General features: G+C 32.4%; 16 protein-coding genes and 1 non-coding gene across 17 annotated transcripts; 7 read left to right on the top strand and 10 right to left on the bottom strand. All coding sequences in view use genetic code 12, as the record gives it.

Annotated features, from left to right (window-relative positions):
* Position 1: 1 nt before the first annotated feature.
* RJT21DRAFT_40455 (uncharacterized protein) lies at positions 2 to 859 on the bottom strand. The gene has a single exon (XM_064884454.1). It carries the CDS (start codon positions 682 to 684, stop codon positions 304 to 306), a length of 381 nt encoding a protein of 126 aa, XP_064737729.1. The 5' UTR covers positions 685 to 859; the 3' UTR covers positions 2 to 303.
* Positions 860 to 1,412: 553 nt separating this feature from the next.
* Positions 1,413 to 1,727, top strand: RJT21DRAFT_114562 (uncharacterized protein; the record flags this gene model as incomplete). Its single annotated transcript, XM_064880255.1, has 1 exon — positions 1,413 to 1,727. One exon carries the CDS (start codon positions 1,413 to 1,415, stop codon positions 1,725 to 1,727), a length of 315 nt encoding a protein of 104 aa, XP_064737728.1.
* Positions 1,728 to 1,801: 74 nt separating this feature from the next.
* On the top strand, positions 1,802 to 4,012 carry ABP1 (Abp1p). The gene has a single exon (XM_064884455.1). It carries the CDS (start codon positions 2,043 to 2,045, stop codon positions 3,963 to 3,965), a length of 1,923 nt encoding a protein of 640 aa, XP_064737727.1. The 5' UTR covers positions 1,802 to 2,042; the 3' UTR covers positions 3,966 to 4,012.
* On the bottom strand, positions 3,749 to 5,361 carry RJT21DRAFT_40496 (uncharacterized protein). Its single transcript, XM_064884457.1, has one exon. The coding sequence runs from the start codon at positions 5,160 to 5,162 to the stop codon at positions 4,059 to 4,061; it is 1,104 nt and encodes a 367-aa protein (XP_064737726.1). The 5' UTR covers positions 5,163 to 5,361; the 3' UTR covers positions 3,749 to 4,058.
* An 883-nt stretch (positions 5,362 to 6,244) lies between these two features.
* Positions 6,245 to 6,946, bottom strand: RJT21DRAFT_114559 (uncharacterized protein; the record flags this gene model as incomplete). The annotated part of the gene is made up of 1 exon (XM_064880254.1): positions 6,245 to 6,946. The coding sequence occupies one exon, from the start codon at positions 6,944 to 6,946 to the stop codon at positions 6,245 to 6,247; it is 702 nt and encodes a 233-aa protein (XP_064737725.1).
* Positions 6,947 to 8,476: 1,530 nt separating this feature from the next.
* Positions 8,477 to 9,829, bottom strand: RJT21DRAFT_86425 (uncharacterized protein; the record flags this gene model as incomplete). The annotated part of the gene is made up of 1 exon (XM_064885474.1): positions 8,477 to 9,829. One exon carries the CDS (start codon positions 9,827 to 9,829, stop codon positions 8,477 to 8,479), a length of 1,353 nt encoding a protein of 450 aa, XP_064737724.1.
* A 1,540-nt stretch (positions 9,830 to 11,369) lies between these two features.
* CRH11 (transglycosylase) lies at positions 11,370 to 12,925 on the top strand. Its single transcript, XM_064881940.1, has one exon. It carries the CDS (start codon positions 11,519 to 11,521, stop codon positions 12,818 to 12,820), a length of 1,302 nt encoding a protein of 433 aa, XP_064737723.1. The 5' UTR covers positions 11,370 to 11,518; the 3' UTR covers positions 12,821 to 12,925.
* Positions 12,926 to 12,991: 66 nt separating this feature from the next.
* On the bottom strand, positions 12,992 to 13,065 carry RJT21DRAFT_t96. The gene has a single exon. It is a non-coding gene; the product is annotated as a tRNA-Asn (tRNA).
* A 201-nt stretch (positions 13,066 to 13,266) lies between these two features.
* Positions 13,267 to 14,548, bottom strand: RJT21DRAFT_121025 (uncharacterized protein). Its single transcript, XM_064881939.1, has one exon. It carries the CDS (start codon positions 14,384 to 14,386, stop codon positions 13,598 to 13,600), a length of 789 nt encoding a protein of 262 aa, XP_064737722.1. The 5' UTR covers positions 14,387 to 14,548; the 3' UTR covers positions 13,267 to 13,597.
* BGL2 (glucan 1,3-beta-glucosidase) lies at positions 14,549 to 16,049 on the bottom strand. Its single transcript, XM_064881938.1, has one exon. The coding sequence runs from the start codon at positions 15,684 to 15,686 to the stop codon at positions 14,760 to 14,762; it is 927 nt and encodes a 308-aa protein (XP_064737721.1). The 5' UTR covers positions 15,687 to 16,049; the 3' UTR covers positions 14,549 to 14,759.
* A 563-nt stretch (positions 16,050 to 16,612) lies between these two features.
* On the top strand, positions 16,613 to 17,604 carry RJT21DRAFT_40411 (uncharacterized protein). The gene has a single exon (XM_064884450.1). It carries the CDS (start codon positions 16,902 to 16,904, stop codon positions 17,430 to 17,432), a length of 531 nt encoding a protein of 176 aa, XP_064737720.1. The 5' UTR covers positions 16,613 to 16,901; the 3' UTR covers positions 17,433 to 17,604.
* RJT21DRAFT_121022 (putative methyltransferase) lies at positions 17,550 to 19,045 on the bottom strand. Its single transcript, XM_064881937.1, has one exon. The coding sequence runs from the start codon at positions 18,933 to 18,935 to the stop codon at positions 17,778 to 17,780; it is 1,158 nt and encodes a 385-aa protein (XP_064737719.1). The 5' UTR covers positions 18,936 to 19,045; the 3' UTR covers positions 17,550 to 17,777.
* Positions 19,008 to 20,768, bottom strand: BFR1 (Bfr1p). Its single transcript, XM_064884452.1, has one exon. The coding sequence runs from the start codon at positions 20,673 to 20,675 to the stop codon at positions 19,269 to 19,271; it is 1,407 nt and encodes a 468-aa protein (XP_064737718.1). The 5' UTR covers positions 20,676 to 20,768; the 3' UTR covers positions 19,008 to 19,268.
* A 510-nt stretch (positions 20,769 to 21,278) lies between these two features.
* Positions 21,279 to 22,603, top strand: IDI1 (isopentenyl-diphosphate delta-isomerase). The gene has a single exon (XM_064884451.1). It carries the CDS (start codon positions 21,535 to 21,537, stop codon positions 22,417 to 22,419), a length of 885 nt encoding a protein of 294 aa, XP_064737717.1. The 5' UTR covers positions 21,279 to 21,534; the 3' UTR covers positions 22,420 to 22,603.
* A 33-nt stretch (positions 22,604 to 22,636) lies between these two features.
* LAB5 (putative lipoate synthase) lies at positions 22,637 to 24,137 on the top strand. The gene has a single exon (XM_064879841.1). It carries the CDS (start codon positions 22,789 to 22,791, stop codon positions 23,995 to 23,997), a length of 1,209 nt encoding a protein of 402 aa, XP_064737716.1. The 5' UTR covers positions 22,637 to 22,788; the 3' UTR covers positions 23,998 to 24,137.
* A 455-nt stretch (positions 24,138 to 24,592) lies between these two features.
* On the top strand, positions 24,593 to 27,111 carry HOS3 (histone deacetylase; the record flags this gene model as incomplete). The annotated part of the gene is made up of 3 exons (XM_064879840.1): positions 24,593 to 24,914; positions 24,975 to 25,556; positions 25,626 to 27,111. The coding sequence occupies 3 exons, from the start codon at positions 24,593 to 24,595 to the stop codon at positions 26,939 to 26,941; spliced, it is 2,220 nt and encodes a 739-aa protein (XP_064737715.1). The 3' UTR covers positions 26,942 to 27,111.
* Positions 27,007 to 27,358, bottom strand: RJT21DRAFT_40404 (uncharacterized protein). The gene has a single exon (XM_064884449.1). The coding sequence runs from the start codon at positions 27,261 to 27,263 to the stop codon at positions 27,072 to 27,074; it is 192 nt and encodes a 63-aa protein (XP_064737714.1). The 5' UTR covers positions 27,264 to 27,358; the 3' UTR covers positions 27,007 to 27,071.
* Positions 27,359 to 27,400: the final 42 nt, after the last annotated feature.

The following is a 27,400-nucleotide window of genomic DNA, read 5'->3' as shown; positions in this document are numbered from 1 at the left end:
TGATAGTGGCAGTTATAGTGATAGTGAATAATTAGTGCGAGTTTTTCACTAAGCAATTACTGAGAGTCAGATACTGACTCGGTACCACTATAATCTATACTATAAGTAAATGCTATAAATGTATACTAATTCTTCTATATTTATACTTATATACTCCTAGACTGTACTACTATATTGCTATGCTGCTATACTATACTTCTGTTCTACTATATGTGCATCACTAATCAATGGGTCTCGGTCGTAAGTAATACATCGTACCCTCGGAAGTGGATTTCGGACAAATATTAGCTATACCTAATTCACCTAAAACAAGCCAACAAAGAGTGTTTCTGCATCTCCCAAATAATAAGTTTGTTGAGTATTCTTCGGTTGATCTCCGTAAACATTCCACGCACCTACATGATCAGGTCCGTACCAACCAGCAAATGCACATGGTTCATCACCAGATTGAACAAGAACACCAATAACATTCTTGTCTCTCTTAAAGTACTGACCTCTATCTTGAATATTTTGAACTATTTCAGTAGCTTGTTTAATTTCATCAGTAATTAATTCAGATGAATCAACCAACCATTTAATTCTAATTCCAGTATCTTTCTGTGTTTTTGGAATTTTACTATTCAAAGTAGAAAACTTCTTAAATTCTTTAAGTGGTTCTCCACTTGTTAAGTCAATCAATGTCATGTTAAGATTGCTTAATATTTGTTATTTAATTGAGAATGGAGAATTTCTAACTAATTTATACTCAAGGAATATCCTTTACATAACCTAAAAAGTAATGTGAAGTTGCATTGTTTGTACATACGCCCTTTGCGTCCTCTGATAGCTGTGAAATGTGAAAATTTAAAGTTAGCAACTTAAAATATCGCAATTGATTACATGCTGTATAATACAAAGGCTGTATGGAAGAATAAAATAAGTTAAGTGTAAACGATAGCCGCATAATGTACGGCATGATTACAATGTTAAAGATAGTGAAGAGTGTCTAAAGTCTAATATGCAGATTGCTTCTCGTTTATAAGCACTTCTTCTATTATTGCGGACTTTTGATATGAATCCACCCTCGGTTGGAAAATCCTAACGACCGGTTTGAATTATTACCGGATAATATGAAAGAAAAAAGTCGGAAGTATTTGCTACTACAATCGACTACTACTACTACTCCACTAGATATTAATTGGACATTAACTACACAGTAATACTCCATTACTAGTCTTCAAGCGTGACTGTGAATCTAATAATCAATTATCACTATCACTTTCACTACTACTACTAAAGTACCTAATTTTTCAGGACTCCTATCACACTAGACTAAACACCTACCGGTACTGCCACTACATATACAACTACTACTACCACTACTACCACTGCATATACTACTACATAATACTACTACATATACAATAATCAACATGCCAGATATAATATACCCTCCTAGTATCCAAAGTAATCACCAAAAACTTCAACGAGCTCAAGATATCGCCTCCCTAGTCTTAGGTATAGGAGCCGGAATTCTTACCTTAGAGTCAGCTTACGGATTCTCATTCTACTTAGTTGGTATTACTATTACTAATGGTATGTTCTTTGCGGTATGTTGTCAGAATCAGCCCGATAAATTCTTTACTAATCCCATTAGAGATATATTTTTCGAAGGTATCTTCAGTAATGTTCCTGGATTTATTATGATGTGGTGTTTAGTATATGCGCTTGTAAAGGTCAATTCGTAGTTATTTAGTTATTAGTTACTGTATAGTTAATTAACATCACTGATCTAATATTTCACTAATCTTACTACGCTTAAATTCTTACTCACTAACACTAATAATGGCCACTAATGTCCACTGCTCCTGCCCCTGCTCCTGCCCCAGCCACTGGCCTATGCTCGCTCCGACAAAAGTGTGGGATTGAAATTTCGCTCTCTCGCTCTCTCGCTCACTCGCTCGCCCACTCATCACTAACACGACACCGGTAGTTTAAAGCCTATTCCACTACCAATTGCAATTGTCTCTTATATCAATTGAATTGTTTGTCACTACCTCACCATGGAGAAAATTGATTTATCCACGAACGCTAAAAAGATTCAAGATTCTTATGAAAGAGTCGTTAGAGGTGATACAGATATTAACTATGTAGTATATACTGTATCAAAGGATTCAACTTTACAAGTTAGTGATACTGGTAATGGATCATTAAATGAATTTGTTGAACATTTCTCAGATGGTCAAGTTCAATTTGGTTTAGCCAGAGTTACAGTTCCTGGTTCAGATGTATTTAAAAATTTATTACTTGGATGGTGTCCTGATAATGCTCCTGCTAAATCTCGTTTATCATTTGCTACTAATTTTGCTGATGTATCAAAGATTTTAAGTGGTTATCATGTTCAAATTACTGCTAGAGATCAAGATGATTTAGATGTTGATGATTTTCTTCATCGTGTTGGTGCTGCTGCAGGTGCCAGATACTCTATTCAAACTGCTGGATCTACTACTACCACTACTACTCCAAAACCAATTGTAGCTAAACCAACTATTAAACCAGCTCCTAAACCAACTCCAGTCAGTTCTTTTGTACCTAAATCTACTGGAAAACCAATTGCTCCTGTCAAATCCAAACCAGTGTTTCCACCTAAAAAGATAGACACAAACGATGGTTGGGGAGATGAAAAGGATGTTGAAGTCAGAGATTTCGATCAAAAACCTTTGGAAGATGTACCTTCTGCTTATAAACCTACCAAAGTTGATATTGGAGCTTTAAGACTGCAAAAATCAGACACTATTTCTTCAACTCCTAAACCATTTAAACCAGTTGAAAAGGCTCCAGAACCAGAACCAAAAGCTGCACCAGAACCAGAAGCTGAACCAGAAGAACCAAAATCATTACAAGATAGATTACAAACTTATAAGAGTAATGATTCAGAAAGATTAACTTCCTTACCTAAACCAAAAGTATCCCATTCTGTTGCTTCTCGTTATGCTCCTGCTGCTGCATCTCCTAAATTTGGTTCAGCTCCAAGTCAACCTGTTGTTCCTAGTAAAATTAATAAAGTAGTAGGAGGTATTTCTAAAGATTTTGGAGCTGAAGGTGGTAAGACTCCTGCTCAAATTTGGGCTGAAAAGAGAGGTAAATATAAGACTGTACCTGCTGATGAAGAACCACAATCTGCTTCTTTATCTCAAGAATTTGAAGATAAAGTCAAAATAGAAGAACCTGAGGAACCTGAAGAACCTGCAATCATCAAACCAGCCTTTTCTGCACCTCCAAGAAGAGTTATTCCACCTGTGGTCAAGCAAGAAGAGCCAGAAGAAGATCCAGAAGAAGAAGAAGAACCAGCACCAGTTTTACCTTCTCGTAGTTTACCTCCACCTCCAGTAAGACAAGTTCAACCAGAACCAGAACCAGAAGAAGAGGAAGAGGAAGAGGCTGCACCTGTGTTACCATCTCGTAGCTTACCTCCAGCTCCAGCTCCAGCAGCTGCTGTAGTAGAGCCAAAACATGAACCAGTTAAAGAGTCTGTCACAGCAACTGCTGAATATGATTACGTTAAGGATGATGATAATGAGATCGGGTTTGATGATGGAGATTTGATTATAGATATCGAGTTCACCGACGAAGAATGGTGGACTGGTAAGCATGCCAAATCTGGTGAAGTAGGATTATTCCCAGCAGCTTATGTTAAATTGAATGAAAATGGAACTAAACATGCTGAACCTGAACCAGTACCTGAACCTGTACCACAACCAAAAGCTGAGCCTGAACCAACTCCCAAATCAGAACCAGTAGCTTCTAAACCAAGTGCTGTTGCAGAGTATGACTACGATAGAGATGAAGATAACGAGATTGAATTCAAAGAAGGAGATTTGATTGTTGAAATCGAATTTGTCGATGATGACTGGTGGTCCGGTAAACATTCCAATTCTGGAGAAGTCGGATTATTCCCTGCAAATTATGTCAAATTAAATGAGTAAAGTTAAAACATTTTCTAAAATAAGTCTAAAATAAAATAAGTCTATTATTCTTCTACTTCAATTATTACTAAAATATATATGTTTATGGATTGTTTACTCACGTAAATATTGCTTCACAGCCTCACCCCAAGCACCTCTCTTTTTATAAAATGCTAAATCGTCTGGTAATCCATCAATACCTTTACAAAGTTCTTCACCTAATCCTTCAGCTTTAATTTGCTTTATAGGAGTTAAAAAAGTTCGAACTGTCATAATGTTAGCTTTCAGTTTAGGTAATCTAGTAAGTATTTGACGTTCACAACGTAAGAAACATGAATTATCAAAATCAATTTCATCATATCGAAGTTGTTTAATCTTTTCACCATCACGACCATGATTTGAATCAAGACTAAAATAAGCAGTATGAGTTTGAATTGACCAATTATGTCTAACCCAAAGATCTTTAGGTTTTAAATTATTAAAGAATTTACCCATAGATAATTTAAGTCTATTGGGATATTGAGGTACTGGACCATGAATATATGATAATGGTTTATTATAACCATGCAGAGGATCAAATCCAGCTGGAAATCCACTAACTCCAGCTCGATAAATATATTCACCTTCTGGATCTTTGGGGTTATCCTTTAAAAGAATTACTATATCTTCTTCTATATTAGCAGCTAAATGTAAGATTAATTGACTTGGAGTATCAGATTTAGAATGTTTAGGAAATGTTAAACCATTAATTTGATTAGTTATCATTCCAGTCCACCAATTATATTTGAAGTATTGAGGATATCTAGTTAATAAATAATTTGTAACTATTTCATAAAATTCTCTTACAGCAGCACTAGTTATTTCATTATCATAACTAAAATAAGTATGGTTGGGATACATTTCTGTAAACTTCTTTCTTAATCTAGTTTGTTCTAAGTATGTGTCTTCAATAAGTAACCAATCTTCAGGTGTCTTGGCTAAGTTAATGATCTTCATATTAACATTAAAGTTCTTTTGATTCTCAAAAGGTCGAACTCTTAAAGGTTTGGTTTGTTTCCAATCGAAATCATTTCCAATGGCTGGGAACTTCCGTACTAGTATGGATTGGTTTGCTTTATCAGTAGTAATAGTATACCATTTTGTTATGGAGTAGGCTAAGGTTAGTCCGGCTACTAATAACCATAGATACGGAACGTTCTGTACTAGTAATTCTTGCATTTCTTAACAAACTATTAGGTGTTCTACAATAGTATTACGGTCAATAATTCACAAACTTTCTATATAGTTATTACAGTTATAGAAAGGTAGTGTTAATAGTATTTGTAGGGACTTATCTATCTAATCAGTTGGTCTCGGAGTAGATAGCCGAATCAAACTGGGATGGGGATTCCGCGTTTAAGCGCGCCGTAAGCCTAATTAGGCAGTACATTGCGGAGATCTATAATTGACAGGGACGGTCTGTGATTCGGACTATAGTGCATGCAGGGACCAAGTCTGTCAGATACTGATTAAGTGTAAGGGATACAATACTTTACTTTTGGAAAATGTTATAGGTTCTATAAAGTCTATGGAAAATATTTGAAGAGGATAGAAAGGTGAATTTAATATTGCGAACTAACATCCCAAAGAAACATAAACTCTTTCGAATTTTGTCTAACAAAGACTCTTACGTCTGGCGTCACTTTCATCAATCTATAGAAGGAGTCTTGTTGAGATGCTAGAAAATCTATTATTTCAAATTCTCTGATTCTTTTCAATACAGAATATTGATATAACTGACTATAAAGTAGATTGAATATGCATGAGATCCAAAGACAAACATTTCGCTCCAACAAAGATTGTTCCACTTGCAGTACCAGACCTGAAGAAACTTTGAATAAAACCTATAACTTGAATAGTCATCTGATTATTGGAGAGCAATTAATTTTCTATTCTATGAATAATGTTTTATATTAGGTGTACGGTGGCATTTTTTTGCAGCTTCTCATTTTTTCGGGGCAATTTATTTATAGAGTGAAAACTCAGTAACAAAAAGTGGTGTTAAAATTAGATATTGTGAATAATAAAGAAGAAGTCGAATACAATAGTCTCATTTATTATTCTTGTTAATAAAAGGGTCATTTGATCTGATTGTATGGAGTGGTAAAGTTAAAAAAACCGAATTGTATGGAAAAAAATAGGTAATGTGACAAATTTTGCAGCTTTCCATTAAAGTTTCAAATCAAAGAACGGGTCAAATCAGAGTAATTTAGTGTAACATGCATATATTAAGTCAACAAGTACTTTTATTCTATAATTAATTATAAGATCATATCCTTCATTAGAAGTTGTGTGTAACTGGACAACTCTATTCTTTCCACACTAGGAAAGTTTCTCATTAAACTATGTAATGGTACTACTTTATCATTACTGAGTTGAAAGTCATCAATGTATAAACCTCGAATTCTTCCTATCATAAAACTCATTTTCTTTAAAATATCATTAGCAATAGTGACTACAGTATTGAAAGGGTTCTTATCACTAGCAGGTGTATAATTTGATTGGACCAAAAACGCATAAGGTGATGAGGTGGTAGTAGTATCAATAGATACTGATGAATCAAAATAAAAGTAAACATTTTCAATTCTTTCAAATTCGGGATCTTTGTTAATGATTTTCTTCTTATTTTGATATTTGTTGAAAGCTAAGTATTCCGAATTGAGAATGGTTTTGGTATTATAGTGATCAATTAAATCACTTAAAAAATCTTGAATATAGTAAAGACCATTGAAGAACATGAATAAAACTTTACCGTTGAATATATTTCCAGGGACATTTCTATTCAAATGTTGGATTAATTGACTAAAATTATCCAAATATGTGATATTAGAATTAAGTGGTATTTCATTGTTAGTGTGTTCATTAATTTCTATTAACTTAGATTCTACTTGATCTATGGTACCATTTGAAACAATTATAACTTCGTAATCTGTGCGAGGAACGCAAGTGAATTTCTGAATCATATTCTATGTGACGTCAAATTTTAAAAATATATTAAAGCCGTTATAATGATAAGGCTTAATCAGGAATACAATTATCAATTATCAGTGAGAACAACCGTGCCAATACTAACGTCAATTTAACAAAATAACTAATTCTGAATTTAATTGGTCTGATAAGGAATTAGAGCAATATTTATAATTCAAACTGCCGTTCAAAAAACAAAGAATAGTAAAATGTGGAGAAACTAAAAGTTTTCCAGTTTTAAAATTCAACGTCTATAAATTAATAGAAATGTCCCCGAGATGGTGGCACCAACAGAATTTATTTTGAATTGTTTATTTAACTACAGATCACCTTGCAATTGTGGAGATGATACAAGTTCAATCTCTCCTTCGGGAATATCACCAGCGTACAGTGGACACTTGGTAAAAAGGCTCATGACTGAGACAGTTAAATTGACTCCTCTCTAACAAAAAGATGAGTTACAAAAAAAAATGCCATTGCTCGCTAAAATATCCCCCGTGAATAGCCGTATAGTTTATTGATGTTTCTTTTAATTTTACATTATTTTATGTGACAACCACACCTATGTACACGCAAGATAATCTCCTAATTGAGGAATAAAAATCTTTTACTCCTGATCATTCACAATTCTACTAGAGTCTGGGCATGCATCGGAGTCCCCACAGAGATCTTGACAATAGGAATTTTGCGGATCCGGGCTGAAGAAGTCATGATGGCTTCTTTGTGTTTAAGCTTCTATTTCCATTTGTCCATTGAATCATTGTTATAAACTATAATATATTTGGATATATATGTCCATTTAGGAGAGAGACAACTACAAAACAGGAGACTGAGGCATTCCATCACTACCAAGTATAGCTTATATAAAAAAAGAAAAGCCTTAGACCTAAAATAGCCTTTAGATTCCTTTAATACACTGTCTACTGTGTATAAGTAACCTTCAAGTGATGACGGTAATTAAATCTATTTAAGCCGTTTAACCTTTCCAACCCAAAAAAATATAAAAAGACGTAGTTACCCCTACCCCACATTTTAAATATTCGCAGCATAAAAAAATCGCCATATTGCGCGGGCCGCAAAAACGCAAAATGCCATAGAATTTAATTGTCCGATGGGGCGATACTTTTGTGAGAATAAGCTTTCGGAGACCTGGACAGATCAAAAGTCAAACATTACATCTCAAAGGTGGTACGACCGGGCGTGTGCGGGGGGCAAATCTGGGGTACAATTAATGGGTGGATCCGGATTTGTCATGTTCAATAAGGGGATAAGAAACAGACTAAGTCCCAACAATTAACACACTTAGAGAGCCTACAAATGCATCAGTAGTATACATAGCAAAGTAACGAATTAACGAAATGAAATAAAAATGTATTATGAAAATATTAAGCCTTGAAAGAAAAAATAAACCTAACAAACTGTACAGTAATTGTATATATGAAGAAATGAAATAAAATAAAATTAAAGTAAAGTAAAGTAAATCAACGTAATGAGTGTGAATACTTCTTGTCCGTCCATGCTGTTTTTTATGAGTTCTCAGTAATATCGATATTGGTATCTCTGTCTTGTTCTTCTTCGGTAGCATTTGAATCATTGCCGACTTCTACATCACTGCTGGCATCAATGATTTCTTCATCTACAGGTTGGTTTTCAGGATGTTCTTCAGGTTGTTCTTGATCAAAATTCTCTTGAGCAGTAGCAACAGTAATATCAATATCTTCATTTTCATCATCGCTGTCATTATCACTGTTATATGAAGGAGGTCTTTCAGGACGTACAGCAGCAAGAGTATGTAAAGTTATTCTCTCGTCATTGGAGTTGACATCACTATAAGCATTGTAGCTGAATTTATCTTGATCAATAATCTCCTCACTATCAGAACCCATAAATTTCCCTTCACCTTCGATTTGTCCATTATTATCGTCATTACCATGAATTTCCCAAAAGTCAGGTGGAAAATCATTTTCTCGTTCACTCAAGTCATTATCATCATCAATTTCTGATCTTTCCAATAAAATATCTGAATTAAATTTATTATAGGCTGGTGGAGCTGGTCCATTACCTTCTATTGGAGCTAAACCCCAACTTTTTACATTTCCTTCAATAAATACATAACCACGTTGACCTAAATTTACATGAACAGTACAAAGATTATTGGCTCCAATTATTGGGAATAATTGACCTTGATGAGGAATTTTAAAGTTCTTTATATGACCACCAATTTTTGATTCACTAACTTTTTTACCATTACGAGTGAAAAATACAGTACCACTTCTAACTCTATAACCTACACCAATAACATCACCTTCAGCAAATTTTGGGAATGGAGGATCATGATCAAATTTAAAAGGTTGATTAAATCTTCTGAATCCATTTGAATCATAACTTATTGAATGTAAATGTCTACCTGGTAATCTAAACCAAGGATATGGTTTTATACTTAAACCTACAGATATTATGGTATTCTCAGGATCAGGTAATGCATAGATTTTAGATTCAAAATAGTAGACTTCGTTTTTCATAAGAAGGGGAAAATTAGTTTGGACAGAACATTCAAGTTTCTTAAAGAAATCTAATTCATATTTATTTAAGATCATTAAATCATTATTGGTTAACAGACTATCCTTAATGAATTCATATGCATTGATTCCTTTTTCTTGAATAGATAAATTTTGTGATAAAGATAATTCTCCTCTATAATAGGGAATAGCTTGTAAGTATTCTTTGGATTGTAAATATAATTCTAACTCATCTGAGTTAAGTTCAAGATATGCTTGATTTTCTTCTTGTCTTGATATATCTTCATCATTTAATTTGAGCTTTCTTCTAACTACACAATAAACTATTAAACTTACTAGGAAAATAAGTAATAAACTCATAAGTGTAAATGATAGAATAAGTAATAATTCACCAATAGAATCATCATTTGGAGGAGGAAATTGAGGTTGTTGAGGGTATTCTCTATGCCCTAAAGGTCTAATATTCTCATAATAATTATTATTAGTAGATGGGTTGGTAGGGATACTGATAGGATATGCACCCACTGCATGTAGTAGGGCTAAAATTCCTGGTATTTTGGTAATATGTGACATTAATTCAAGTCTATTATGAAACGAAACTGGCAAATAATATAATACTATGTTCTGAAACAAAGATAATCTAGCTCTAAAATTTTAAGTAGATAAGGATAATTAAGGAATCAAAGGTGCGTAATAAACGGTAGCTGGATATAAGTAAGATACAACGAGAATTCGTTATCTAATTATTCCACTATCTAAGTGCTTAGCTAAGAATGAGTTATGGGATTTTAGCAAGACTTCAGTTTATTATTAATTCGCTGTGGTTTGTCATACCATAGAAATTCCACTTCTGGTTTTTAAGTCATTGGAATTCCTTTTTTTTAGTGACTAGGGGTACTGCATGCACAGTTAGGGGGAGAGATCACATGATGTGTATCATTTGGATGAAGCAATTATAATTGAGCGGTTACTAGTTAAGATTTCACTACTACTTTGTACATACGTATTATATTTAATAAAGTGAAAGATCTGGAGGCACATAATTATAAAAGAGATATAGAAGAGTAACTTAAACCCCAACATTTATTTGTAATGCTTGGTATCTTTTTGCAACTCTCAGACCGAAAATAATCCCCATGTTTTATTGGGAAAATAGGAGTAGCTACTTGAACTTTATTTATTGATACAATCTTAATAAATTTCAGCACATGTGCAACAGATTGAATCAAGCCCTTGAAGTTTTAATTAAGAGTACAAATCGTATACTTTTGTTAGAAGCTTAAGATTCACATGAAGTCATAACCCGGTGGCGGACGGAATTATCCGATGACTAAAGTTTCGTCAAAACAACTTACACATAATAAGTTGCAATATTTTTGGCAGTGCGACATTTGACGAGTATTTACGTAAAAATCTTTAATTTAACATAGTTATTGTACGATACTTCAGAGTTCCTCTAGTCCAGACATAAGAAATCTTAATGTACAGAAAGACTATTTCCTTGTGATATAGAAAACCTCTTATTATATCTTATTATATCTTATTATATCTTATTATATATAATGAGCCCATAACCTTCAATAGTAGTTATAGCCTCAAGTTGAACCTCACTTGACCTAATTGGACATTTTGTACCAGCCATTCCTGGCTGTGTATCTTTTTTCGTAACGACGCGTCACCAAAATACTTTTCTAAATTTAGATAAACGCAGCCACTTCCTAGATTTAACTTTTAACGATGATGCAAATTGTATTATTTAGGTTTTGATATAATAACAATGGGCAAATCAATCCAACGTATATAATATATATGCAGTGATCTTTACACTACTGAAGGAGTTATTATTATTATTTTAATTTTGTTGTTATTATTTTAGTTTTTTATTGCTTTTTAGTTCTTGTTTTTATTTAAGCTTTTCATTACTTCGTTACATACTACTGTAATTATATATATTTGACTTCATATTCTTTCATTTATTCAACTGGTTGGTATACTTACTGTAAATCATTATCTAGATAATCATTAATATATACAATTCTATAATTGATCATGAGGTTATTGACTATATCATTAATATCAACCCTATTTTCAATATTTTCTCCAGTATTAGCAGATTGTAACCCTCTCACAACTTCTGGATGTCCAGCTGATCCAGCATTGGGTACCTCATTTCGAGCTGATTTTCAACTGCTGATTGGTAATTACTTTCAAGTTGATGATACTCCAGGTTCAGCAACTTTCGGATCTAATGGTCTAACTCTTACCATCAATAAAAGATTGGATAACCCTTCAATATCTTCAAAATTTTATATAATGTTCGGGAAAGTTGAAGTTATAATGAAAGCAGGTGAAGGTCAAGGTATCATATCTTCATTCTTTTTACAATCTGATGATTTAGATGAAATTGATATCGAATTATTCGGTGGTGATGCTTATCAATTTCAAACTAATTATTTCATTAAGGGTAATACTGCTACTTATGATCGTGGAGAATATCAATCTACTCCTTCAAGTCCTTTGGAGAACTTCTACACTTATACCATTGATTGGACTGAAGAATCTTTAACTTGGTACCTTAATGGTAATGCTGTAAGAACTTTGACTCCAGACAATCCACAAGGTTACCCTCAAAGTCCAATGAGAATCTTTGCTGGTATCTGGGCTGGTGGAGATCCATCTAATCCAGAAGGTACAATTGAATGGGCTGGTGGTCTCACTAATTATGCAGATCTTCCTTTCTCAATGTATATTCAATCTATTATAGTGTCTGACTATTCTACTGGTAGTCTGTACTCTTATGATGGTACATCTGGTACTTGGCAATCTATTGTGTCTAATGGTGGTAAAGTGTATGGAAATTATCAGCAAGCCCAATCTGACTTTCAAACTTTACAGAATGGTGGTTCAGTTGATACAAAAGATATTTCGGCTGCCAGTTCAGGCTCAACATCGAGTACAAGTTCTTCAACATCAAGTTCAAGTTCAAGCTCAAGCTCAAGCTCTTCTTCGAGTACTTCATCAACTTCGAGCTCAACTTCCACACCAACCACCTCTTCTACTTCATCTACTTCCTCCTCTATTTCATCAGAGACTTCCGCAAAATCAAGTTCATCAACTATCATATCATCCACTTCGGAAACAAGTTCTGTTGAATTATCTTCATCAGTAGCAGCAGACAGTCAATCAGTATCAGTATCAGTTTCAGAAGCTTCAACACAACTGAGTACTTCATCTGCTTCTTCTTCATCCACAACATCAGTAGGAACTGCTAGTGAAAATGCAGCAGATTCTCCATTCACGGCATCTTCACCTTTCCTTGCCTTAATATTTATGATAGCTTCGTTATTATAAGTGTGTAATCTGCTTTTCGCGCTACCAATATCACACTTCTACAGTACATAGATTTATTTTTAAATAGACGAACAAATAAACATAAAGTAAGAATAAAACTTCGGGTAATAAAGTTTCGTCTATTCAAAGGCATTTTACAAAGGTTTAAGCAGAATAAGCAAAAAAAAATAACGACCCCGGTGAGGATCGAACTCACGATCTTAAGATTAACAGTCTTACGCCTTAGCCAGCTTGGCCACGGAGTCGTATTTGTTTGAATTCGGTTTTATTTTGACTCCGCGTGTGATTTCTACCACGTGAAAACCGTGTGATTAAAATCACGTGATGGTATCCTGCATATATGATATTTTAGGTTGCAAATTTACCTCTCACCATATATACAGACATAGTCTTAAATAATTTATACCTTGATGTCTTATTTATTTATAGCTATATAGAATTTAGCCTATTTAATATGTTTAATTTTAATATAATGTGTTTACTTCTCACATTTGCAATTAAATAGGAAATATTTGGCTCAAATTTGGCACTTTTTATAAAGATACTTCATTTTAAGAATTTTAGTTTTGGCTAAATTTCATCCACATTATTAACTAAAATTTACATCACCTTTTGATATTGTATATTATGCACCCTTCAACATCCAAGAGTCTTTGTACAAATATCTTTAAATAAATAATTTATTTCTAATAATTTCATATGCTGTAAAATGTAATATCACCAAATTACCTGTCGACTATTCAATTCAATAATTTATTAACTAAAAATAAAGAATTCCTACTTGTTACAAAACTTTATGATTACGAATATTAAAAAGGTGAACACAATTATCAAAGTAATCTTAAAAATATAATCCCATACATGGTCCTGTTCTATAAGCATAACATTTGATTGATAATTTATATCATTGCCGTAGAGCTTCTGAGTTAAGAATTCAACTGATCTTCTATACTTCTGAGTGATATCCAGCTTATGAATAGGATTCAAAACTTTAGGTGGTAACATGGTAGGTGGACGATATGTTAACCACAAAGGCTGCATTTTAACTCCATTATATCCGTACAATTGTAATTTTAATTGTCCACCAAAATAACTATCGATACTAACATCAAAGGTAAGTGTTTCAGGCTGATAATATCTCATGTATGTCAGAATCCCTTTATCATTACAAGGATCACTAAACAATTGTCTACCATCAACTTTCATTGGTTTAAGGTGCAATTTTCCAGTTTTAGGATCATATTCATAGGTTCCATGTTGCCAGATTAAACTAGCCGTAGGACATGAATGATCCTGAGGATTTGATGTCACTTGATAGATAGATTGCTCCCAATTCCCATTTAGGTCGAATGAATAAGATATTCCAGGTAAACTAGGTTCTAAGAGCAATTCATCTACTGGATTATAAAACAGTGGACCAGTCAAAACCTTTCGACTTAAACTTTGCCAAGTGCCTTCCAAGGCTTTCTTAACGTCAGCATTTTCTTTATAGGTGGGACTAGCAATTATCGAAACGATAAAGATACAGGCCAAGAGAACCATCGAGGCTGAATTTATAATCTTCATTATTACTTATTCTTATAATATGTATGATCTATATTGTAAAACCTAACTGGATATTTAATTATGCCTTCTTTTTTGACCATTTCCACAACTAGCATAATATTACTTCGAGTTGCAGCAATTTCAATTTTGCAAACAAAATTTACACTTTTGTTTTTTGAGGTACTATTAATATAAAAAATTGTTCTTCTCTATTTTTGTTATTTAAGTATATATAGGGTTTCTATTTTAAGAGGTATAAGTTTGAGGGTATAATTATGATTATAAACAAAACAAATTTTTTTGAAAAACAAGCGGAAATAATTGGGGGAGAAGAAATAAACGATAACGATAACAGGGAGTATTAAAAGGTGAATTAAACCAAAATCAAATCAATTTAACTGAATTGACAAGCTAAATCATATTTTAAGGTTCCAGTAGAATCCCAAACACCCCAATGTTGTTCAACATCAGAAGTACCAGAAGTATTTGGTTTCCAAATTTCATCAGCGTATTCGAAAACTGCAACATTAACACCCCAACCTCTCATAGCACAAATGGCATTTTGCCAGTAGTTAGCAGCATTTTGAATTGATGGTTGAGAAGCTTCGAAAGCAGTACCATCAGTTGGCCATCCGGTTTCACCAACCCAGAATTCAATGTTGGTAGAACCTTTAGTAGTTTGAATAACTTGTAAAGCTTGCATAATATCATCAAAGAATGAATAAGAAGCATTTTGATTAGTTTGTCCTTGCCAGTAAGAGAATGCATTGGCGTAAACAACATCAGCAGCTTGAATGGCAGGTTCATTATAAGCATCAACTAAAACATTCCAAGAATCAACAGTTCCAACTGGAACAGAACCATAAGATTTACCATCTTTATCATTAATACCTTGTAATAAAGTTTTAATAGTATCAATATCAGCTGCTAATTGTTGAGCAGTTAAATCACCTCTATATAAAGCTTCAGAACCAACTAAGAAAACATAAACAGTATCAATACTAATGGTTGGTAAGAATTGTTTTAAAGCAGCTTGTTCAGCTTGGAAATGAGCATCATCAGTTGGCCAAATACCTAACATTAATTGGAAACCAGCAGATTCAGCGGCAGGACCAAGATTTTGTAAAGTATTACAATCAGAAACTGCATAAGTTTTAACAATTTTTGCATAAGGAGAAATATTAGAGAAATCTGATTCATAATCAGAAGTAGTTTTACAACTACCATCATTTGCTTGAACACCTAAGTTAAAGGCAAGATCACCAATGGCTGAAACAGAAGCAGCTAAAGCGGCGGCAACGGCTAAATATTTGAATTGCATTATGGTAGATTAAATGAAGATTTATAAGTCTATACGATCAAGATAAATGGATGAAGAATGAATAAGATCGAACTTTATTAGTTATTAACGAATGTAAATTAGAATTTAAAGATAAAAAAACTAAAAATTCAAGGACGATATAACGAAAGTGATTATTGGAACAAATAAATTATGAACTAAAGAAAGAAAATAGTGAATAAACTATCTGACTAACTTTCCTATAAGGTATTATATGTTCTATATGGAAATGATACTTTGGTATAAAGAATAAAAAAAACAAAAAGGAGAAAGAGTTGATAGTTTGGTTCCTAAATTAACTCAGGTGCCTGGTAAAATTTTCCTTAGTCAACAGGGCCCACCTTCAGGGAATAAAAAAAAAATTCATTGCATCCAAAACGCAATAGTTGGGGGTACAAATGTAAACATTGCAATGTAAACAGGTTGGAGGTTGTGTGCAGGGCTATTCCTATTTAGGTAAAGTCTAGATTTCTATTTTCGTACAACCGCTTCTAAATATAGAACACATCCACACCGCAATACTATACATCCAGATTCAAAGAATAAACTTTAAAACCTTTTTATTCTACAATTATACAATTAAGTACAATATTTTGGATGTATTCTTTTCCTTAAAGTGAACGTAAGAGAAGATAGAGTAGCCTGTGTGTGTATATGAATTTTAAAACTCGTATAAAATATGAGAGATGTCCTTTATAAATACATGTAAATGACTTGGGTTATAGATAATGTTTTTGTATTACCAGAACAATGTTTACACCCAGCGGAGACATGATGCATGTCTCCGCATAAGGTCATGTGACAAAAAGATAGTGATCTATAGAAGATGTTTTGACTGAGTTAGTTATCTTTTAAGTTAGATGCCTACTTTTAAGTTAGATGCCTACTTTTTGTTTAACTGTATGAACACTATCCCTCCTTCTTAATGAGCCTAAATGTGAAGTTTTTAAATGAACTTAAACGGAAAGAAGTAAAGCGGATTTAAATAGGAGACTGGGAGACAAGAAATAGATGCAAAATAAAGTTTGAGCTACAGTGGTTATGCTTAACTTCCTAAAAACACTGCCCACAACTAACATCCATAACATAATCTTCGTAGAACTATAAGTATCCACTTCAAATTCCGAATTTTTAAGCTAGATACAGTAATATCTTCCTAATTCATAGACTAGTTTTAGTTATCTCTCTCACATAACAATGAGAACCAAAGTATTATTACTTATTATTCAGTGCTTTAGCTTTACATTAGTAGTTGCACACCTCAATTATGCTGATTCTATAAAAGCCATTGCAAATAATCGAATTCAGCCTAATGATGATAGTCAAGGCACTGTTTGGTTCAACACTACAGGCTATAGTTTAGAAGAATACGGTTTTCCTATGATTGACGATTATGGTATTCATACTTATTCATCATTTAATTATCTTAAGAAAGTATTGGGATTAGCAAACATCGCTCTTGAAAATGGAATACACGGAGATTACGTATTTTTACTTTATAAATTCCTTTATGGTGGTCAACATGAACCTACATCAATTAATCCATCTTCTGACATGGTCAAAGATATGATCAAAGATCTTAACCCAAAATTTAACAGAAGACACGGAAGTGATAAATTGTTAGAGATACTCAACAATACAGCCTCTATTCCTGAATTGCAAGATCTTTATAACCTTGTAGCTGATGCAACACTTATACATGCCTTTGAAGATTGGGATAATGAATAATATCCTTTTTGTTCATCAAAGGCTAGCGATCTCTAATTAACTCTAATATCTGAAACATCATGTTTTCTTTATATGTTTCTTATATTATGATTTCCTAAATAATCTGGAATAGTCCCATTTATAGTTGTAAATCAAAAAAATATATTTAATTCTTCTATAGCAAGTTTAAATTCCCTTTTATAGACTCCGCTACTAGCCCATAATCTATATAGTAGTTAAGAAATCACTTGAAGAGCAGTTAAACAAGATTCTTTCCTATAAGCTTACAAATAAAAAAGGACAAATTGACTACTCTACTCCAAGTCTTTATGCATTTATTAAAGATATAGTACAAGTGGGGTATGACTAGAGATTCAACTTAGTTAAGGCAATTAAAATACCATCTTCAATCTTAATACCATCAGGAATTTGTAATCTACCATCAAACATTTGTCCCACATTATCAACACCTTCTAAGTTTTCCTTATCGTTTAAGAAACTTGTTTCATAATCTTTATAATTTCCCACGACAATTAATACGTTACCTTCATTATCGGATTCGGAAAGTGCAGGAACTTTATTGAGACTCTCAAATTTAACCCCATTACTAAAATAATCATCACAATGAACAAAAATACTTTGACTATAACCTTCAGCATTTGAACTCTCAGTGAATAAGTGATTAAATTTCTTAACATATCTTACATAATATCCAAAAGATGATTTATTACCTTGAATACCATAAGCTTGAAGTGGTGATACAATAGTTTTATTCTTTAAATCTACTGTAACTCTTGAATTGACGGGGATTTCTCGTTTAATATTAGTTAATTCAAATGGTTTCAGTTCTCCAATATTAACATATTTAGTAACAGTTAATTTATGAGGATTTTTCACTCGTTTAGATTTCTTAGTGATTTTAGGAGTTTCTTTAGCAATTGTAAGTCCCTCTTTAAAGTCACGATAAATATTATTGTTTGACATAAATGGTAATGTAGTAATCTTTGGTAATTTCCATGCATATTTGAATTTGTTTAGTATTGATGCAGTTTTCTGATTTGAGAAAAGACTCTTCACAAGATAAGGTGGAGTTATAAAGAATTGAAGAAGTCCTGCCAATAACAAACCTTCTTCATTATCATCTTTCCCATTATCCTTATCTTTAGAATCTTCATTATCTTGTTGAGTTTCAACTTTAGAAGATCCCACAATTTCTTCATCTTTAAAATTAAACTTTAACTTCTTTCCTCCTTTATTACTACTCATTTGAACAACTTTAGAAGTTTCATCTTCATTAACTTTCGGTATATCCACTACGACAATCTCAACCACATCATAAATAGTACATGCTTTAGCAATTTGATAAGTTATATGAGTGATTTGTTCGAGATTATAGGCATTCTTACTACCTATCACAGTCGATGGAATACATACTGAAACTTTTCTACCTCCATTTCCAGGCCCTTTACTGGGTTTCTTAGTATCCTTGACAACAACAACGTCTTCAGCCTTTCTCTTAGCCATTCTAATCTATTGGTGTATGTCTTTGACTTATTACTCCATCTCATCGTAACTAGTGAAAATTAATTTTTTTTAATGGTCGCAGTCGCACATCTTACTGCAAAATTAGTGGGACAACTGTTAAGGAATATATTGAAAATTAAGTATATACCCTATAAAGATAAAGATGAATGCATAGAAAAAGAAATAATGAAGATAGATTAGATAATTTTGAGTTTGAGGTTTTTGTTTAGTAATAAAATAATAATGATAATGATAATGATAATAATGATAATTATAATAGAAAAAGATTAAATACTATTTACGAGGAATTAAAAAGATCAGAAATGAGTTAATTTAATTGGCTTCTTCTTCTTCTTCAGCAACAGTAGTAGCAGCAGCTGGTTCTTCATTTTCCTTATCATTTTCAGCCTCTTCAGCTTGTAATTTAGCAATTCTAGCCTTAGCCTTTTCAATATTAAGTTTGGTTTGTTCTTCTTGTTTATCAGATAAAGCACTAAGAGTTTCCTTTAATATAGTAATGGTATTTGGAACTTCTTCTTCCTTAGTTGGGAAAGGAATAGATAAATCACTTAAAGCAACAATAATTTCTGGATCAACAGTAAATTTACCCTTAGATTTCTTCTTATTGGCAGCTCCATTAGCCTTTTTAGATGATTTTGAACCAGCAAAGAATGCTTCTTTTTCCTTTTTAAGAACAACAACATCAGCAGGCATTTCAACGGTTCTAATTGAATTATGAGAAGTTGAAAATCCATTAGTTTTAGAAGAATTAGTACTTGGTTTAACATATGTTGGATCAAAATGACCTAATAAGACATGAATAGAATTAATTTCAGTTTCAAAAGCAGGAATTGAAGCTTCACTTAATTGTTTATCAGCTTCTTCCTTTAATCTTTGTTGCTTTTCTTGTTGAATTCTTTCCTTATTTTCTTCATCTCTCTTCTTCTTTTCAGAAGCTAAAGTTTGTTTAAATTTAGTATATTCAGCATCAAAATCAGCCTTTAATTTTCTAATTTCAGAATATTTTTCATCCTTTTGCTTTTTAATTTCATTTCTCTTTTTAATAAAATCATTTCTTTTAGTAATAATAGATTTATTATTTTCATTAATTTGATCTAATTCTTTTTGAATTTTGTCAAATTCATTACTTAATTCTTTTGATTGAATAGTACTTAATTTTTTCTTTAAAGCAGCAATTTTTTCCTTATCTTGATCAATTAAAACTTGAATCTTTTCAATTTGTCCAAAATCTTTTCTTAATTTTCTTAAAGAACTCATTTCTTTAACAAATCTTCTTTCATCAGCTAATTTTAATTCACCACCACCAATTAATTCATCTAAATAAGCAATTCTTTTATCAATTTCTTCAACAGTTTTAAATTGATTTTTAGAAGTTTGTAATTGAATTTCAGTAATTTTCTTCTTTAATTGTGAATCAATATTTTTAATTTGTTCATTAATTGCATTTCTTTCATTTTTAACAGTTGATTGTTTAGTAATTAATGCTTTAATTTGAGTTTGTAATTCACTTCTCTTTTCATTAGTAGAAGAATCAATTTGGGTCTTATTGATTTGAGCATTTAATTCATTATTAGTTAAATCTAATTTCTTAATTTCTTCCTTTAATGAATCAATTTGAGATTTTAAAGCTTTATCATCAGGACGTTTAATAAATTTTCTAGGAGGATTAACAGAATTTCCATTAGTTGAAGTAGTGGAACTAGTAGTAGCTGAAGACATAATGAATACTATCTAATAGGTAAAAGTTTCGAGGATAATGGAGGAATACAGAACAAATACAGTACAACACAGGTATAAATTTACAATGCTAATACAGTTAAGTTAAAAGGTTTGGGTGGATTGTTGATACCGGTAAAAAAAATCAGTTAGTGACTTATCTAGTTCACTACTTCTACTTCTATCGAATCAGTAAGATTGAAATTGGTTGTAACGCTTACAATAACGAGATAAGAAACAGAAATCACTTGTGACTGGATCCACCTCGAGGTACTGAAAAATTGAGCGTTGGTGGAAATTTTTTCTGATTGCGGTGTGTGCAGGAGCCACTAATACGTGTACTTTTGACATATTAGGCTTAGGTGGAGGTTTAGTGGCCGATGGAGAGGGGAGTGTTACTGTGGTTGAGTAAGGCAGTAGTAAGTAAGTAAGGAAGTAAGTAAGGAAGTGAGTGTTTATATATATAAGAAAGTTACTGTGCAGTACACACACTGTTAGAGTACAGTATCCACATAATGTAGTATATTACTTACTTTGTTAGTTCAGTGTGTTTCAATTGGTACACTCCCAATCGTTCTTATGGCCATGGTAGCGCCACGAACGTTATTAAATGCGAGTCGTGTAGTATATCCAAAACCTATACGATACGACACGACGAAAACCAAAATAAGTTGGGCTTGCGAAGAGGCAGGAACAGTACTGGGCAGATCAATACGTCAGTGACTCAGTGACTCAGTAAGTCATCCAGTCAGTAAGTCATCTAGTCAGTCATTCACTAATCACTCAGACAGAAATCGTACTTGTAAAACTACCCAACGTTTTGTATCACTAACATAGCATACATTTTGTACATATATAGACAATGACTGCTGCTTCTCAATACGCAAATTTAGTATCTAGTCTTTCACAACAAGATATTCTTAGCAAATGGTCTGATATTACTCCATTAAATAAAATATCAGGAATCCCAACCTCCAATGAAGATCATAATAATGATCCAAAAAATAGTGAATTATTTGAAGGTCATGATGAAGAACAAATTAAATTAATGGAAGAATTATGTATTGTATTAGATTATAATGATAAACCTATTGGAGCAGGTACTAAAAAATTATGTCATATAATGGATAATATTAATGAAGGATTATTACATCGTGCATTTTCAGTATTCTTATTTAATGAAAATAATGAATTATTATTACAACAAAGAGCTGATGAAAAAATTACTTTCCCAGGAATGTGGACAAATACTTGTTGTTCTCATCCTTTATGTGTTCCAAGTGAATTAGGTTTAACATCAACAACCAATTCTCAAGAAATTAATCAATTAACTAATGCAATTGAAGGAGTTAAAAAGGCTGCTCAAAGAAAATTAGATCATGAATTAGGAATTCCTTATTCTGATTCTCCTTTAAAAAACTTTCAATTTCTTACAAGAATTCATTACAAAGCTGGTAATGCAGGACTTTCAAATAATGAACAATCTGATTCTAAATGGGGTGAACATGAAATTGATTATATTTTAATTTTAAAGGCTAAAAATAATATCACAATTAATGCTAATGTTAATGAAGTTTCAAATTATAAATTTGTATCAGCTAATGAATTAAAATCTATGTTTGAAGATTCTTCTTTAATTTTTACTCCATGGTTTAAATTAATTTGTAATTCATTCTTATTCAAATGGTGGGAAAATTTATCTGATTTAGAGCCATTCAAAGATGAAAATATTCATCGTTTACTTTAGACATTCTCTAATTCTATAACTATTTATTCCATATATTCAATACACTTAATTGTTAATCCTGTATAAACATAACCATAGTCAATCATAACCATAAACTGTAAACCATAATCCATAACTAAAGCAAATCCCGGACATATACTTCAGAGAAGTCAAAAAAATCAGCTACGAGACACGTGATTTGTGAGCTGAGTTAAATTTTTTTTTTCTTACCCTACCGATCCACATATTCCAACAAATATTATTAATTACCATTATTCACAGTAATTAGTAAGTGTAAGTTGGGTGTAGAACAGTTCAGTAGTGGGTAATTGTATAGTTAAGATTATAGTGGAATTATTGTGTGTGAGAGTTTGTGTACATAGTTAAAAAATGATATCGAAGTCTATACTGCACCCTGTTATCAGAAATGTTAGTAAAGTAACCTGGAGAGCATTAGCTACGGCTTCATCAGAAAGTACTGGTACTGGTATTAGTACTAATACTAATGAAGATAAACCAAGAAGAAGAAGAGCTTCAACCAAATTCACTGATGCCTTAAATAAAGGTCCATCATTTGATGATTTTGTTAGTGGTACAGCAGCTGAAAAGCTTAAATTAATAGATCCATTAGAATTAGCTAGAAAGGATCCAGATCAAAGATTACCTACTTGGTTAAAAGTTCCAATTCCTAAGGGGAAAAGTTATCATAATGTTAAAAAGGATGTACGTGAATTAAAATTAGCAACTGTTTGTGAAGAAGCTAAATGTCCAAATATTGGTGAATGTTGGGGTGGTAAAAAATCAGAAGCAACAGCAACTATTATGTTATTAGGTGATACATGTACTAGAGGTTGTAGATTTTGTTCTGTTAAAACTAATAGAAATCCTGCTGCTCCTGATCCAATGGAACCAGAAAATACTGCTGAAGCAATAAGTAGATGGGGATTAGGTTATGTTGTATTAACTACGGTTGATAGAGATGATTTAATTGATGGAGGTGCGAAACATTTAGCAGAAACTGTAGTTAAAATTAAACAAAAGGCTCCTCAAATTTTAGTTGAAGTTTTAAGTGGAGATTTTAGAGGTGATTTAGATATGGCATCTATTTTAGCTAAATCTGGACTTGATGTATATGCTCATAATTTAGAAACTGTTGAAGATTTAACTCCATATGTTAGAGATAGAAGAGCTACTTATAGGCAATCATTACTGATTTTAGAACGAGCCAAACAAACCAAACCAAGTTTAATTACTAAAACTTCATTAATGTTAGGATTTGGAGAAACTGATGAACAAATATTAAAGACTTTACAAGATTTAAGAGATATTAAATGTGATGTTGTTACATTTGGTCAATATATGAGACCTACTAAAAGACATATGAAGGTAGTAGAATATGTTACTCCAGCAAAATTCGATTATTGGAGAGATAAAGCTTTAGAGATGGGATTTCTTTATGTAGCTAGTGGACCATTAGTTAGATCAAGTTATAAAGCGGGAGAAGCATTTATTGAGAATGTTATTAGAAAGAGAAAGCATAATGTGGGAGAGGCACCAAGGTTGGCACAGGCCATTAATCCAAAGCTTTATGATAATTAGAGGAATAAACGGCATATGATAATGTGATTTTAGTGGTGTAGCTAATATAAGTGTAGTTACTAAGCGTACTTTAGTCTACTCTATTATAATAACTGTACTGTACTATAGTGTAGTATACTCTATACTATACTATACCACCCTGTAGTATAGTATACTATGCTGTAGTATACTATACTCTATGCCCTACTCTACTGTACCCTACTCTACTGTACTATACTATACTATACCATACTCTACTACTACACCCTCTCCAGAAATAGTTGCGAAATGTTTTCCCTTTTTGGCGTTGTTTTTGTTTTGGCGCACAAACGACTCCTGCGAGTGAATGAAAAATAGAGTGAAATTTCGACATGGTACATTGTTAACTCTGCTAACAAAGACCGAGTAAAAGTAATTTGCAGTATACTAGTGAGTATTCTAAGTAGTTAGATCAATTAGTGAGAGTCTATTTAGTTACTGGTAGTAATTTCAAGTGGCCAAGTATTTTTGTTGTGGAGAATAGTCAAGTACTAGACGAATAAATCTCCACCTCCCCCACAGATCAGGACAGATCATAGATCATAGATCAGATCACCGAATATAAAAATTCTTAATTATGGCAAGACGACAGAAACATGAGCCAGAAAATGAAGATGATATAGAAGAGACATTAATTAGTCAATTCGAGACAACATTAACTATTCGTCCTACATCCAATGATATTGATGAACCGGAAGATATATCTATTGATCATACAGTATTAAATAATAATACTACTATTAATTATACTCGAGATCAAAGTATCGTAGATATTCAAGAATTAGAAGAAGAAGAATTGATTCTGGAACAAATTCCTAAATTTAAAACTAATAGGAGGTATAGTCTACAACCTAAATATGCACTTAAATCATCCAGTTCAAGTTCAAGTTCAAGTTCAAGTGGAACTTCTAGTGGAACTTCCACTGGAACTACTAAATCAAAAAAATCTCCTAGTCCAGGATTAGAAGATTCTATTGATACTAAATATCAATCGATTTTAAAACCATCTATATTAATAGATCATTCATTAACTAGATTTACTAAAGCATTTGATGATTTTATAGATTCAAATCCTCATATAAAATCAGAATCTCCTAGATATTCTCATGAAATGGATCAAACTTTAATTATATTATCACCTTATTCTTCAGAACATGCATTTGGAAGAAATTGGGTATCTAAATCTTATCTTTCAACTATCTTTGAACGTCCTCAAAGATTATTAGCATCATGTATTGGAGTTGCCTCAGCATTAACTATGTATCCATTTTATTATAAAATAATAAATTCAACAAAGAGAAGTTCAATATTTTCATCTCATGTTCGAAAGATTCATGGTAAAAATTGGCCAAAGAAATTATTTGAATTATGTTTAGAAAGTCATGATAAATTAATTAACGATCAGTTAGAAGTTCCAGAAGATTGGAATACTGGTGATATTTATTTAAACCCAAAGACTATTAATGCTCTTGAAGGAGTGATAGGGACTATTGAAACTGCTGTTGATTCACTTTATAATGATGGAACTATTAATAATAAAAGTAAACCTAAACCTAAAAGTAATTCTACTACTAATAATAAAGATTCGAGATCAGTATCACCAACTACAGAAACTCATAATTTGGCATTTGTAGTTATTAGACCTCCAGGTCATCATTCTCATGCATGCTTACCTAGTGGGTTTTGTTTATTAAATAATGTTCAAATTGGTATAGAATATGCATTTGAAACTTATGGAATATCTCATTGTGTTATATTAGATATAGATTTACATCATGGAGATGGATCTCAAGATATTTGTTGGGAAAGAGCTGGATTTCAAGGAGATTATGGTCAAGATGAAGATGATGAAATTAATGATCCAAAATTAAATCCTCGAGATGATTATGGTAAAAGATTTGCAACTTATCCAAAAGTTGGATATTTTTCATTACATGATATAAAATCTTATCCTACAGAATTAGGTTATGCAACTAAAGAAAATATTAAAAATGCTTCAACTTGTATAATGGATCATGATTTAAATATTTGGAATGTTCATTTGCAACAATGGAATAATGAAGAAGAGTTTTATAAACATTATCAAACTAAATATGTGGCAATTTTAAATCGAGCTAATCAATTTTTAAATACGGCTAAAAAGCAATATGAACAAGATTATCAACAATATCTTAATGATTCTACTAAATATAATAAATATTTACTTAAACCTCATTTATTTAGTCAACCAATTGCCAAACCAGTGGCTCCTTTACCATTTAAACCATTAATTACTATATCAGCTGGATTTGATGCTCTGGAATATGAAAATCCTCAAATGCAACGTCATGGTATAAATGTTCCTACATCATTTTATGCATCATTTACTAAAGATGTTGTTAAATTAGCTAAAATTCATACTAATGGTAAAGTAATTTCATTTTTAGAAGGAGGTTATAGTGATGGAGCTTTATCTACGGGAATATTTTCTCATTTAATTGGATTAGTTAATGATGATGAAGTTACTTGGAATGATACTTGGGGTTTAGATCAAGTTATGAAAGAATTAGTTAAAGGATGTAAAAAAAATTGGCTTCCTTATAAGAAACCTCAAAGTGATATTACAATTTGGGCTAATGAAGTTATTAAATTAGGAAGAGCTATGATGCCTAATGCAATATTACCTGCCAATTATATTTATCAATATCAATCAGAATCTGAAATAATAGACAATGGTGAAGGTCAACATGAACCAGTTAATAAAATGGTTAAAGAAATTATGGATTATCATCATCCTACAAGAGTATTAGAAGTATCCAAGAGTCCAATAAAGGTTGATCCTGAAGATGAGAGAAAACTTATGAGACATACGAGATCATATTATAAGAAGCTTGCTACAGCTCAGAAACAACAACAAGTCCAAGATGAAGGACCAAAGTATAAATAGCTTACATAATAATATCTCTACATAACCCACATACATAACCCACTTACATAATACATATACATACATAGATAAATCTGACCCTGCTTTTATTCATGGTCCATTGCCCGATTAGGTAAAGAGACAGACGTTATTACCCGATTGGGACTTGGGACAATGTCGCGACGAGGGAGATGATTAGCCAGATGATTAGAATACAACAGAACTGTGAATACGGCTGAACAGAGCCACAACAAAACCCCACCAAAACATAGTAGAACATAGTAGAACATCGTAGAAGAACTCCAACACACTCATACCGTCGTAAACCAACTTCAAACCCCATTGAAGCCCATTTAGTACAGACAATTCCCCCCGCTACTAATACCTATTACACTAGTGAAACCCCACGACATCCCGTGCCGCACTAACGAGTCTGCGACTTTTCACCCACCCACTCCATTGTCATAAGAAAGAGGAGCC

This window comes from Scheffersomyces amazonensis (assembly GCF_036850825.1).
Source record: "Scheffersomyces amazonensis strain UFMG-HMD-26.3 chromosome Unknown RJT21scaffold_4, whole genome shotgun sequence".
NCBI lineage: Eukaryota > Fungi > Ascomycota > Pichiomycetes > Serinales > Debaryomycetaceae > Scheffersomyces > Scheffersomyces amazonensis.
Note: the sequence above shows the minus strand (reverse complement) of the source record. Positions and strands in the feature narration are given on the sequence as shown.